The following is a 14,407-nucleotide window of genomic DNA, read 5'->3' as shown; positions in this document are numbered from 1 at the left end:
CTTCTATCTTCACTCCTTCTTTAAGAAGATGATGCAAATAATGTCTTTTTACTTAATTTTGGTGTGTTCCTGTGCCTCTTTTTTGTCGTCTCCAGTCGCTTTTTGGGATAAAGTGAGATATAAACAGCCACAGGCAAAGACTTTTTAGAATGACTGGAAAATATAGGTACTCAAGAAGTTTAATAGCTCTCCCCATTTTAAGTTTTAACATTGTTATTTAGTATTCATTGGGTTTCTTTTCCTCTTTCTTGAAATACATTAAAACCTGAGTATTATATACTTTGAGCTACAAAAATTCGCAATGTATTTAATATTAAGGTATATTTAATAATTATTTATTTCAAAGGAAATAATGGTCAAACAATTCTGAGTGATTTTTTTCCCTCATATCTTTTTATTTAAAATTGTTACAGGTATAGTACGTATTTTTTGAATGAGTGAATGATTTGTCTCTTATGAATATTTATCATGTTTTAATCAGGAAAAATTATTTTAAAAAATGAAAAACATATTAACATGGATTTATTACAGCTTTAAACATGGTTTACCTATTTCTGTGCTCTAAATAGCTAGAAGTTTATACCATACCATTATATATTTGTTTTGTTTGTGTGGTTCTTCTCTGCTCATTTATTTATTTATTTTTGGCTGCGTCGGGTCTTAGTTGCAGCCCGTAGGCTTCTCTCTAGTTGTGGCGTGTGAGCTCCAGAGCTCGTGGGCACTGTAGTTGCAGCATGCGGGCTCTCTAGTTGTGGCCTGCGTGCTCAGTAGTAGTTGCGGCATGTGGGCTTAGTTGCCCCCATGGCATGTGGGACCTTAGTTCCCTGACCAGGGATCGAACCTGCGTCCCTTGCATTGGAAGGCGGATTCTTAACCACTGGACCACCAGGGAAGTCCCTCTCTGCTCATTTAAATTATAAATTTGTAGAGGCTGGGTACCAACTCCTAGACTTCCACAGTACAGTATTAGGCATCTTAAGGTGTTCTTAGTAGAGAATTTTGTTGATTAATAGTGGGGACTGTGGCAACCTATTATTGGGAAACCTTAAACTTTATAGAGAAAAGTATAAAATATTAGTGTTTTTCTATTTTTTCATCTGTAACTTGTTTTTAGTTTGTTCAGCTGGAATCTGAGCAACTATTTGCTTTGTTATTGATTGATTGATTGCCACACCGCGCTGCACGGCTTGCAGGATCTCAGTTCCCTTACCAGGGATCAAACCTGCACCCTCTGCAGTGATAGCACAGCATCGTAACCACTGGACTGCCAGGGAAGTCCCATGCTTTGTTCTTTTAATGTTATGATGGTAACTCCAACTACTTTCTTCTTTGCTTTTTAGATATTCCTCTTCGTCAAGTTATTGCCGAGGAGTGTGTTGCTTTTATGTTAAACTGGAGGGAAAATGAATACCTTACCCTGCAAGTTCCTGCATTTCTGCTTCAGAGTAATCCATATGTAAAGGTAATTCATGCTTATCTAAATAAAAGGATTATTAGGGTGGGATTATTGGACCAGTTTCTTTAGATCTGTACTACTTAGGGAGCTTGTCCAGTTTCTAAGATTCAGTCTAAGTTTGGACAAATGCTTGTTGGTTTGTAGGTAAAAGTGTAGTTTTTGATAATTCAGGCACTTGAGTTTGCCCTCTCTAATATTTTTTTCTTCTACCCTATAGTTACGAGAATGCAAGCAAAAATTATTTCGTTAATAGACAACGTTTTGGTATAATCCTAAAGTAGTGAGAAGTTAGTCAGCTTTTCTTGCTTTGATTGATATAGTCAAACCCCGGGTTCAGCTCTGGAATACCCGGGTCTAGCTGGGTTGAACTGGGGGGGGCGCTAGGGATGAGCTGCACCCATTTTCCATTTGAGCACCTTACCCTTCTTCAAAGCCTGTTAAACTCTCTAAGTTGATACCTGATTCTAATTAGGGTACATGTTTGTTATTAGTGATTAGTTCCATATGAAACTGTTCATTCAGTGAATTGATGGTATGTTGTTTGTTTATTCTCCTTTCTTAATTACACCTATCCTGCACGACTGGAAATGCTTCTGGGTGGAGAAAACATCAAAAATAAAGAGAGACGGGAGGTCTTCCCTAAGATTCTTTCTTTCATGTGTTAATATTACGTTTACCCTGAATAAGCAGTGAACTTCTCTCCCTTTCTGGTCTTGTAGTTAAAAAAAAACCAAAACATTTCATGATTTACCACTTTTTTAATATATGTTTGGTCCTTCAGATTTCCTTACTCTTTTCTTAATGCTTGTGTTACCTTTTGTTCTTACCTGCCGTCATCTCATCTTCAGTACACAGCCCCTTAAATGGATGGTTATCTGGAAACCTTGCAACACTGGACCAGTTTTTACGTTTGCCTTTGGTTATTTGTTTCTTCCTCCTTATTTCATGTATGGCCTTTAAAAAACTGAGCTCATTTCACTTCAACCCTTTGAAGACTTACTGATTTCTTTTGTTTTTTTCCTCCTTTTTGTTTATGGTCGTTCATAAAAATTTATTGTCATACTTAAGTCATCCTTCTCTTTGGAATTTCAGACATTGGATTATATCTGTTTTTTTAGTGAACTTTCTGAGATAGGAGTTCCTAATATCTAGGGTATTTGTCTGATTATGCCCAGCAGTCTCCTGTCTTTAGTAAACTCTCAGATGAGACGACCGTTTTGTTTCAAGATTATCATTTCCACTTAGAACGGTAGCTTGTTGCTTAGTATTGTGACAGTACAGTGGCTTTTCTCTTTGCTTCTCTTAGCTGTGAATTCTGTGGAGCTGTGTGCACCAGGAAGGCTGGCTGCATGTTTGAGGGCCTGCAGTGTGGAAGGGCACGGGGTATTGTGTTGTAGGTTGCCTAACCTTGGGCTAGGTTAGCTCACTGCTTCCTGCACTTCCCCTTGATCTGGCCACAGAGGAGGAAGGGTATGAGGTGACCTTGCTGCAGGGACCACTGAGGCATCTCATCGTCTCATCTGGATTAGGGTTTTGTGTGTCTCCTTCCCTAGTTGGCCCCTTGTTCCCTTGTTAACGTAGAGGAGAAAGTAATCAGATTAAGAAGTCTAGAGTAAGGGATCAGGTATTAAAAATTAGACAATTTAGAGCAGCTTTCAAACTTTGAATTTGATGTGGAATATATATACAGATGCATAAGGAAGAGTCTGGAAGGATATTAATAGTCATTATCCCTGGGTAATGAAATATTAAGTGATTTTTTTTTTTTCTGCGGTATGCGAGCCTCTCACTGGTGTGGCCTCTCCCGTTGTGGAGCACAGGCTCCGGACGCGCAGGCTCAGCGGCCATGGCTCACGGGCACAGCCACTCCGCGGCATGTGGGATCTTCTCGGACTGGGGCATGAACCTGTGTCCCCTGCACTGGCAGGCGGACTCTTAACCACTGTGCCACCAGGGAAGCCCTTAAGTGATTTTTAATCAATTTTATTTTCCATTCTCTTAGGAATGGAAAAAGGAAAGGGAAAAGTCTTACGCATGTGACTAAATATGACCTTTAGAAATAAGAAAAACAGTCCAGCCTCTCCCTTGGATCAGTATGGGAGGTAGTGTAGTATATTGGAAAATGTATAGCATTTATGGGCGCTTGGATTATAAGAGACTAGCTAGTGGGAGGAGGAGAGGTTGGCGCTAACAGTCATGATGGTATAAGACAAAGACCATGGCTTTTGCCGTGGCCTGCAAGGCCTTTTAAGGTGTGGGAGCTTCTCCTTCTCCCTCCCTGTCATGCCAGCTCTGTTTGTGGTGCCAGAGTGCTCATGGCCCTTGTACACACAGTGCTTTCTCAGGCTTCCGCACTTCTGCACTTCTGTGTGTTCATTTGGCCGAGATGCTCTTCCCACTTTGGCCGGTTTGTGTAGTTTCTTTAAAGCTTTCCATAATTCTTTTCTTTGCAAACTTGCTGTTCTTGTTACTTCTGTACTGTTGTACTGTGGACATATTTCTTTTGTTGCACTTACACTGTATAGTAAATTATTTGTTCACCTGTCTGTCTTCCCTGTAAAACAGTGAGCTTCTTGAGGACAGTTAATTTTCATATTTTCAGTGCTTTGCCTGATACCGAGCACATAGGAGATGCTCAAGAATGTTTGTGGAATTCAATTGACTTGGGACCTAATACCTCTGAAAATTCTTACTTTTAAGTGAATTTACTTGCTTAATGTAGTAACCTTCAGCCAAGCATGTGATCTCTGACAACAGAAAATGAAATTGAGAACTGCAGTAAATAGCTTGTGTATATTGTGATCCTAGTTGTTAGAGAAGAGTACGTGCAGTAGGCACGCAGGATGAAATGTTCTCCTGGATCAGGGACCCTTGATTTCCGTTCACATAGCATAGCTAGGGTTTTTAACACCATTTTCACTAGCTTTAGGAAGCACCAGAATTCTTGTAAATTAAGTCAAGTGTTCAGGTATTTATTGAACTGTACTTTCAACTTTTCTATGTTTGAAATTTGGGGGGAAAGCACTATTTTCACCTTTGTCATAATCCTGCCTCTTTCTTTAAGCAGTGGGACCCCATTATGAACCTTTTCTAGGTCCAGTCAGGGAACTGGGGATTCCTGATGGACGTGAATTATCCTTGGCTACTTTACCCTCTAAAGAGAAATGATGTATAAGAATTACTAAAAAGAAAGGATAGAGGGGCTCTGTCTTGCTTAAATTATAGAGGGAAAGACGTGCTGGATTCGGCACATAAACCTATTTCTTTCTCTACATTTTGGGCCTGTCTTTTCTGTGCCTTTTGCTTTCAGCCCTTGCATTCTTTATTTCTGGGTCCTTCCTACACCTTTGGTCCTGAAGGCGGCCTTTATTCAGATCAGTCGCTTTCAGTAATCTGTCCTTCCTAATTCTACCTCCTCACATCAGCAGTAGGTCCATCCCCAGTTGCTATCATTTTTCTTAGAGAAAAGTTGCTCTAGATCTTGTTCCTTTATTCTGCCAACTTCAATGTCCATATTTTTTCCTCATTTTTTCCATTAAAATTAAAAAAAAATTGTGTGTGTGAGTGAAATTTAACCCCTATTTTAGTCTCATCTCCGGGCTTTTACAGTTAACATTGTAGTGTATATGTTCCATTTTGGGCTTTTTTTTTTTAAGGTGGGATCATACTATGTGTATTTAGCAGTTTTGTTTTTTCCCACTGAATAGATCACATACCTCTTTGCATTGTCTCATTTTCTTCTCATTAGACTATAATTGTTTAGAAACAAGGAGGTTTATAATGTGGTGGGACCAGAGGATTCCCTTCCCAGATCGGATTCAGATCTGTCGGTAGACAGTGAGCTCTCAGTTCTTCAGCGGTTGGATAGAAGGCACAGCATAAGATACCTGTGCTTCGTATGTGTGGGCAGTTATTTATCTTTCTTCAAATGTTCCTCAGTAATAGAAATAGCATGTATGACATTACAGATTATCTTTTGTGTATTTTCTGTCTGTTTTTCATGTTATAGCTTGGACAGCTTTTAGCAGCTACATGCAAAGAACTTCCAGGCCCTAAAGAAAGTAGGCGGACTGCTAAAGACCTTTGGGAAGTTGTTGTTCAGATCTGTAGTGTGTCCAGTCAACACAAACGAGGAAATGATGGCAGAATTAGTTTAATAAAGCAGAGGGAGTCTACATTAGGTATAATGTATCGGTATGTTCTATCAGTTTGTTTTTTTATTTATACTATTTGTACTGTTGTAAGAACACCTACCATTATCCTTGTGTATCATAAAGATGGGCAATGTAAGAATTCTGTGGTGCTGATCTCCAATGGACTTGTCTGATATGGCCACCTTAGGAAATGCCTTGCTTATATGTTACTTTAAGAGACTACTTATTAATCATTTAATATAATCAAACCTGAGTTCAAAGTCAACAGTTTTGGTTGGATGGTACTGAAGATGTCACATGTGATTAAAGCAGGAAAGACATTTTATTAGGTTAGTACAACAGTAGAATATTATACTCTTTTATACATGCAGGACTGGAAAGTTAGGAATAAACCTTCACGTATAATTTACTTTCTTGTTTTTATTTTTAATTTCTAATATTAAATGCATATACACAATTTGTGTTTTTTGTAGGAGTGAACTGCTTTCTTTTATCAAAAAATTACGGGTAAGCTTTATAAAAATTGATCTAACTACTATTGCTGATTCCTGTAGAATATGACAAAAAATATTGAGTGTTTAAATGCTGATTATTTAAGTAATCTGTTAATGTGCTTTTTAGCTTCAGTGATCATTTTTTTGAGGATGGGATAGTCTGAATGGAGAAGTTTGTTTTGCATTTACCTTACCATGTTTTAGTGAATAGAACAGGTGTTTTTTAAACTGTAAAGAATTCTTCATAATAAGGCTGGATAGGTGAAGCCTAACTTTAATTTTTCTTGATAGGATTAACGTCATATTTATTTATTGGACATAGATTCCACTCTTTAAATTCCATCCTTTATTATTTTAAGGAATAAAAAGTCAATTTTTTCTAGAGGTAGCTGGAAGTACTAGTTGGAAAGAGGTCTGTTTACTCAATTTCAAAAGACGTGAGGACAGACACCTAAATTTGGTCATTTCTGTGTAAATTGTGTGTTGTCATTTCTTTCATGAGATTAAAAATAAAGTTGATCTTTAGTGTGCTGTAAACTAAAGCAGGTGGTAATTTTCAAACCCGTAAGAACCTTTTGAAGGAAAATACTTGGTCTCCTTGAAGTTGATGGGAGAGATACTAAAATATATATAATATTTAAGGATTCTGTGTTTTCTTTCTCATAGGAACCGTTGGTTTTGACTATTATTTTATCACTCTTTGTGAAACTTCACAATGTTCGGGTAAGTATTTTATAATTTCATCTAAAAAATCTTTGGAAGAAATTTCCTTTTAAATCATGCTTTTTTTTTTTTTTTTTTAAAATAAGGAGGACATTGTGAATGATATTACAGCTGAACACATTTCTATCTGGCCATCCTCCATCCCCAAGTAAGAAGTATTACAGCTTACATTTTATTAAACTGTTTTATATATTTAGAAACCATCCTGACTGATATAGATAACCTTGAATAATTTGATCAAAAGGCTGCAATTTGTTAGGACTCTATAGCCAACTTCATGTTTCTCTATTAACAGTAATAATCTTCCTAAAAATTATGGATAAGGCATAACTAAGTTAAGAGCTAAGGTATAGTAGCCTTAAGTAGAACCTAGACAGTCTCTCAGTAGTCCTGATTCCTTGTCAGTGGTAGAATTAGAAAATTGAGGCTAATTAAAGAATGACTTTCTATCAGGTTTTTCTAACAGTGATTGTCGGAGGTTCCCAACCCTTTTTAGTTGCCTTAAGAAGTTCTTTAAGTAATTTAAGAAATCTTCTCTCTTAACTTCCATCACCTGAGAATCACAGTAAGAGGATGGGGGAATTTTGGGGGGGGAAGAAGAAAAGGTTCCTTTTCTGGAAGAAGAAACCATTTATATTTTTCTCTTCCCACACGTAGCAACTTCTCATTCAGGAGAGTCCATTTGTTTCCTCACAAAAGTTACTTTTCCTTTTCTCCCTTCCCCGCCAGTCATCTTCTTTGTGCCTGAAGGGCAGGTCTAGACCTTATTTTATTGCTTTTAGTGGCATTTTTGAAGAAGAAAAGATTGTAGTAGGTAGGTAAGCAGGCAGTAGAATGAGAGCAATTTGCTTCCGTCTCAGTCTTAGAGATTGGAAGCCGTTCTGTCTCTGACAGGGATTCGGAGAGTCTAAAGTGGGTCCCTCCGCTTATGAGCCGTAGTTCCCACAGAAGCACTATGCTTCCTGAAGCAAATAACTGCAGATTTTTACATAAAATTTGGTATATCAGATAGCAGTCCAAGAATCAGGTAGAGGTCATTTTGCCTTTTTAATTGATGGTTGTAATACCTCTTTGGTGTTACTTCTTTGGCCTAAGTTTAGACTGTAAACTAATGATTGATTTTTTTCAGTGTGTGTTTATAAATGGGGCAAAAGAATGGTTTATTATAGAGGTTCTGAGCCAGACTCAGAGAGACTGAGTCCCAGCCTCTCCACTTCTCAGGTATATGACCTTGGGTTAGTTGCTTTCTGTGCCAGTTTCCTCATCTGTAAAACGGGTATGAGAATAGTACCTACCTTATGAGGATTAAATAATAAACTTTCTAAGCTAGGTGTTTAGAATAAGGGCTGCCACGTAGTAGGCTTAACTATTGTTTTCATGATAAAATTACTTTAATGTAAATTAACCCAGAGAAAATAAAATGTGACTAAATGTTTGACCAGAAAAGATATTTCTCTTGAGCAGAGGAGTCTTTATTGACTCCAAGAATAGTGTGAGGATGGCATGGATTAAGTGTTACTATTTTAAAATTGATTGTTTGTTATGTAGATAGAATTCTTAGACTTAACATTTTATAATTTCTAGGAAACATAAACCAGTGTAACTCATTTAAATAATTGTAAATAAATTAGTTGTAAATCAACAGTTGGGTGTTTACTAATGGCACCACAATACTTTCCCACTGTACTGGGAACAGTGGTGAGTTATGGTAAAATCTGACCCCTCAGGGCAACAGGAGTACTTTGTCCAACCTTGTTAGATGATAGCGCCAGGACTTGAACCTCGGTGTGTTTCTGAAGCCGAAGCTTGTTCTCCCCCGCTGGGTCTCGCTGTAGGGGCTGTCAGCGTGTTTCTTGGGCGTTTGCTTGGCTTTATCCTCACAGTTCCACCTCCTAATTCTGCATCTCAGGACTTCCAGGCTGAACTAGGCTCAGAGCAGCTGGCCCCCTTCCGTACTCTTTTTTGGATTCTTCATTGCTTGCAAATGAGCTGCAGTGATACCCTTGCCATGGCTCGCCCCAACCCGGTGAAACATCTAATCCAGAGGAGTTAGTTAACCCTTACAAGAAGCCACAAGGTGAATTTAAGGCCATGTAGCAGTATTGTTAGTGTTTGAGCCCTTGTTTTCTGTAGCTTCCTCTAGATAACAGAACTTAAAAATCATTTGGAAAAATTTTATGAGTCTGTCTCTTTGTAATTTTGTTGCCTGTAAATTGTGCATAAAAAGTGGAGACAGGGTTTTATCCTATGACCTTTTTTGTGCTTTATGTTGTCGAATATTTAAAGATACTTTTTAGAGTGGCCTTCTTTGGCATTTTGGGAAAATAAAGGAAACAAAAATCAGATTGTCTTCAGCCCCTTATAAAAAGTTAGCTGATCACACTTCCTCAGATTTAGTTGTTTTGGTAGTTTTAAAATATTTACTCCTAGTAATACTTAGCATTGTATTTATGATCACCTAAATTTTGACGAAGCCTTTTTGTTTTTAATAAATGTGTGTATGGAATTTGAAGTTGACTCTTAAAATAGAGATTATGTTTATTGTCTTTCATATAGCCTCCAGTCCGTGGACTTTGAAGCCGTGGCTATCACAGTGAAAGAGCTAGTTCGGTATTCCCTCAGTATAAACCCAAACAACCATTCCTGGTTAATTATTCAGGCAGACATTTATTTTGGTAAGTGAGATGTATGGTTGCTTTGTGTTTTGTTTTCGTAGCAGTTTTAGAAGTGAAAATAAATATATTACACTTGTTATTACAATACTTTATTAAACTTAAGTCTTGTTTTTGACATTCTCTAACTCTTCTTCCTAGATGAAATTGAAAGTAACTATTATTGTTATATGTATGCATTTTTCTGAGCCTTTGATTCAGATGCTTTTAGTTTTATGTTGACTGCTTTTTCTCTGTGTTGTTTTTTTTTTAATAGTAAACGGTCATCTAAAAAGTTGGTAAAACATTCTTAAGGAAAGAGGTTAAAGTTTAGTTTACAAAATTGCTCTTTAAATGTTCTAAAATATGTCCAGGCACTCTTGATAATTATTTGTGTTCTTGAAAATAGATTCCTAATTTTTCCCCCCGGTGTATGTGATAGATTTTCCAACTTGATAGGGAATTTCTAATATTTCTATTACTATACAGATCAAATTACAGTTCTGACTGGTGTCATTTCTGGGTCACTTTTTTAGGAGTTGATTTTTTTAAAGAGAAAGTTCAAAATGTAAGAGTAGAGAGAATAGTATAATGAATCCTCATGTATCTCCTGTGTCTGCCACCCAGCTTTTTTTTTTTAAGTGACTTATTGCAAGCAGCCTTAAGTCATTTTTATTTTTTTCATTTTTTAAATTGAAGTATAGTTGATGTGCAGTATTACATAAGTTACAGGTTTACAACATAGTGGTTCACAATTTTTAAAGGTTAAATTCCATTGATAGTCACTACAAAATACTGGCTGTACCTCCAAATACTAAATTCTGTACCAGTACGTTTGACAAGGAATCTGAGCTGAATATTTGGCTAATCAGTTTGAGAAGGAAAGACTCTATTATACAACTACTTTAAAGTGGTTGAAAAAATAAAGCCAATTTTTCTCATGGTTGGCCTGGCTAAGTGTTATCCCTAGGTCTGTGGTTTGAATCTGCTTTTGTCAAACATGAAGTAATAATACCTGACTCTTCACAAAAGAGGCCCTATTTTTCCAGCTGTGTACTTAATGGCAGGTAATTCTTTATCTCTCTTTTCTACTTCAAGCAACAAATCAGTATTCGGCAGCTCTTCACTATTACCTCCAGGCAGGAGCGGTGTGTTCTGATTTCTTTAATAAGGCTGTGCCCCCAGATGTTTATACAGACCAGGTAGGTTGTTTTTGCGGGCTTGCTTGCTTCTTGTCTGGCTTTAAATGTTCTTCCTGGGCCTCTTTTTGCATGAGCTTATTCATTTCCATGTATATGGTGGTAACTCCCAAATTGATTGCTCTAGACCAGATTGCTCTCCATATTTCCAGTGCCCACAGCTATTGCTGCTTTGATTTCCCAAAAACACCTGAAACTCAACCTGTCCAAAACTGATTCAGCATTTTTTTTTTTTTTTTTTTTTTAGTATTTATTTATTTATTTTGGCTGCTCCGGCTCTTGGTTGCGGCATGCGAACTCCTTCTTAGTTGGCAGCATGTGTGTGGGATCTAGTTCCCTGACCAGGGATCAAACCCGGGCCCCCTGCATTGGGAGCGCAGAGTCTTACCCACTGGACCACCAGGGAAGTTCCCTGATTCAGGGTCTTACTCTACCAGTCTCTCCTCCTGATGACCTTCCCACACCAAAACAAAAACAAAAACAGAAGACCCCACCGAAATAGCAGTCAGCTTTGTTTAGCCCTTTGAGTTGACCAAGCATAAATCCTCTCATCCTCTTTTCTTTACTAACCCTCCCACCAACATCCATTCAGCCTTCAAGGCATATTGATTCTGCCTCCTAAATCTCAAATTTTGTTAATTTTCTCTCAATATGCATTACCCTTTCCTCTGGTTTAGGCCACCAATATCATAATTTAATAAATGGCATTTTTTAATATTTACAATAATGGCTTTTGAAATAAGATTTAAAATTTTTTAATAACTAGATTTTTTTAACTTAAAAGTTCTATTTTTTGGAGCAGTTTTAGATTCATAGCAAAATTGAGTGAAAAATAACAGAGTTTTCATGTACCTCCTGTCCCCATACATGTACAACCTACCTCATGATTGACATCCCACATCAGAGTGGTACATTTGTTACAATTGACATTAACTAGTTTTTGAAAATAACGAGAATTTTGTTTTTGTAGGTAATAAAACGAATGATAAAGTGCTGTTCTTTGCTGAATTGCCACACACAGGTTAGTTTATATTATGATGCTGGTCTGTTTTCATGAATATTAGAGTTTATGATAAATATAAGGCATTGGACTGGGAAGTAGCTTTTATTTTCCGTATCATAATTGCTTAAATTTATGGTATTTAAGAATTTGCATGTTCTTTACATTTTTTAAAAATAGTTTACAGAATTTTAACTAAAATGAAAGTATGAGTTAGAAGGCATTGGTCTTTGAACCTTATAAATGGAAAAAGCATTCTCAAGTATGTTTTCTTATATTTAAAAGTAGATATGTACGTTAATCATTAGGGAAATGTAAGCACCACAATGAGATGTCACTTCACACTCACAAGGAGGCTGTAACTGAAAGATAGTAACAAGTATTGGTGAAGATGTGGAGAAATTAGAACACTCATATATTGCTGGTAGGAATATGAAATGGGGCAACCTCTTTGGAAAACAATTTGGTGCTTGCTCAAGAAGTTAAACATTGAATTACCTACCGTATGACCTAGCAGTTTCACTCCTGGGTATATAACCAAGAAAACTGAAAACGTATGTCCACAGAAGAATTTGTATGTGAAATGTTTATAGCAGCATTATTCATAATAGCCAAAAAGTGGAAACAACCCAAGTGTTCATCAGCTGATGAACAGATAAACGAGATTTGGTGTGTGTGTGTGTTGTGTGTATATGTGTGTGTGTGTGTGTGTGTGTGTGTGTGTGTATATATATATGTATACACACACAGTGGAATATTAGTCAGCCATAAAAAGGAGTGAAGTACTGATACATGCTACAACAGGGACGAATCCTGGAAGTTTTATGTTGAGTAAAAAAAAGCCAGATACAAAAGGCTTTGTATTGTATGATTTCATTCATTTGAAATGTCCAGAATAGGGAAATCTATAGAGTCAGAATGTAGATCAGTGGTTGCCAGAGACTGCGGGGTGGAGAGGTAGGGGAGGAATAGAGACTGACTACTAATGGGTATGGAGCTTTTTGTTTTCTTGCGGGAGGCAGGTAATGAAATGTTTTAGACTTAAAAGCGGTGATGATTGTACAATTTTCTGAATATTCTAAAAACCACTGAATTTTTTACTCTGAAAGGGTTTACATTATGATATGTGAATAATAATCAATTTAAAAATCTTTAAATATTTAAAAAAGAGATCAGCATTATGACCTACATACATGACTGAAATGGATCTGTTTTCAATGTTAAGCAGACTGGCCTACATTTTGCCAAAATGAGCTTCTGTACTTGCCAGCTGTGAAAGGTTTAATTGGATGTTCTATATGTCCTTGAATGTTTGACACTTTTGTTTGGCAGTTTTCCATTCCCTTCAGTTTTCTAAACTGGCTTTTTGCCAGCTTCTCATTCAGATAAAGCTCTAAAAATTTATGATTTAGGTCACAGGGGAAGAAAATATTGGGCAGACAGACACTTGTGTAAGGGTTTTTTTTTGTTTTTTTTTTTGCGGTACGTGGGCCTCTCCCTGCTGTGGCCTCTCCCGTTGCGGAGCACAGGCTCTGGACGCACAGGCTCAGCGGCCATGGCTCACGGGCCCAGCCACTCCATGGCATGTGGGATCTTCCCAGACCGGGGCACGAACCCGTGTCCCCTGTATCGGCAGGCGGACTCTCAACCACTGTGCCACCAGGGAAGCCTAGTGTAAGGGTTTTTTACAATTAAAAGTGGATGGATTCCATACATATCAGCTGATCCACTCAGCCTGATCTGCGAGGCCTCTTAAGTAATATACTCTTGACATGAAAATCATTAAAAATTACCCCTCCAAAACCAGTAGTCATTGTTGATACTAGTTACATGAAACCATTTTCAATTCTTTTTTTATGTAGGTGGCAATTTTATGTCAGTTCCTCAGAGAGATTGACTACAAAACAGCCTTTAAATCACTGCAGGAACAAAACAGGTATGAATGGTTTTTGAAATAAAATGAAGCTGAAATTTTTCTGCTTAAGAAAGAGGAAGTAACTGAGTTCTGTTTTTCAGTCATGATGCTATGGACTCCTACTATGACTACATATGGGATGTTACCATTTTGGAATACTTGACTTGTATCCTTCATCAGCATACGTGTGTGATGTTAGAACAATTCATTTCTGTAAATTAAAGAAGTATTTAATATTTTGTATTTTCTAAATAAAAAACAACAGTTGAGAATATCGTGATATTTAATAGTATCAATTTTATTATTCTTAACTGATTCATTTAGATCTTCATCACAAAAGAGGAGAAACAGATAAAAGACAAATTGCGGTAAGTTATTTTATGCCTTGATTCTTCAATGATGTGCTTAATTTCCCTAATACTAAACTATTTCCTGTCTCATACAGCATCAAAATCCTTACAGTGGCCTGCAAGGCCGCATGTGACTTGACTTCTAGCTATTCATTCGACTCTCCCTTGCAACTTCTCCTACACCAGTACCCCTACTGTTCTTTGAACATGCCAAGAACATTCACTACCGAATGGCCTGTGAAATTTTCTCTTTCAGGAACATTCTTTTAACTTCCCTCAGGTCTCTTCTCAAATGTCACCTTCTTAAGAAGTAATTGTCCTTTCCTGACCATCTTATAAAATAGCAATGTCTCTCCCCCTTTCCCTCCAATACTCTTATTCTCATTTCCCTTTTAAAACTTTTCTCCATAGCACTTATCTACAACTGACATACTGTATATTTACTTATTTATTGGCTGTTTCCCC

General features: G+C 37.2%; 1 protein-coding gene across 3 annotated transcripts in view; it reads left to right on the top strand.

The window, feature by feature from the left end:
• The window catches only part of INTS8 (integrator complex subunit 8), a 65,140-nt gene that overhangs the window by 33,513 nt on the left and 17,220 nt on the right, over positions 1 to 14,407 (top strand). For 2 of the 3 annotated variants that reach the window (XM_079902000.1, XM_079901999.1), the window contains exons 16-26: positions 1,341 to 1,462; positions 5,466 to 5,650; positions 6,084 to 6,117; positions 6,771 to 6,827; positions 6,914 to 6,975; positions 9,384 to 9,502; positions 10,577 to 10,680; positions 11,648 to 11,698; positions 13,540 to 13,613; positions 13,694 to 13,758; positions 13,917 to 13,960. In XM_079902000.1, the coding sequence (XP_079758126.1) occupies positions 1,341 to 1,462; positions 5,466 to 5,650; positions 6,084 to 6,117; positions 6,771 to 6,827; positions 6,914 to 6,975; positions 9,384 to 9,502; positions 10,577 to 10,680; positions 11,648 to 11,698; positions 13,540 to 13,613; positions 13,694 to 13,758; positions 13,917 to 13,960 (917 nt within the window). The remainder of the gene's footprint in view (positions 1 to 1,340; positions 1,463 to 5,465; positions 5,651 to 6,083; positions 6,118 to 6,770; positions 6,828 to 6,913; positions 6,976 to 9,383; positions 9,503 to 10,576; positions 10,681 to 11,647; positions 11,699 to 13,539; positions 13,614 to 13,693; positions 13,759 to 13,916; positions 13,961 to 14,407) is intronic. The other variant, XM_079902001.1, reaches the window with a different exon arrangement.

The sequence above is a fragment of the Stenella coeruleoalba genome (genome assembly GCF_951394435.1).
Source record: "Stenella coeruleoalba genome assembly, chromosome: 17".
Classification (NCBI taxonomy): Eukaryota; Metazoa; Chordata; class Mammalia; order Artiodactyla; family Delphinidae; genus Stenella; species Stenella coeruleoalba.
This window is presented reverse-complemented; position numbering and strand designations above follow the sequence as displayed.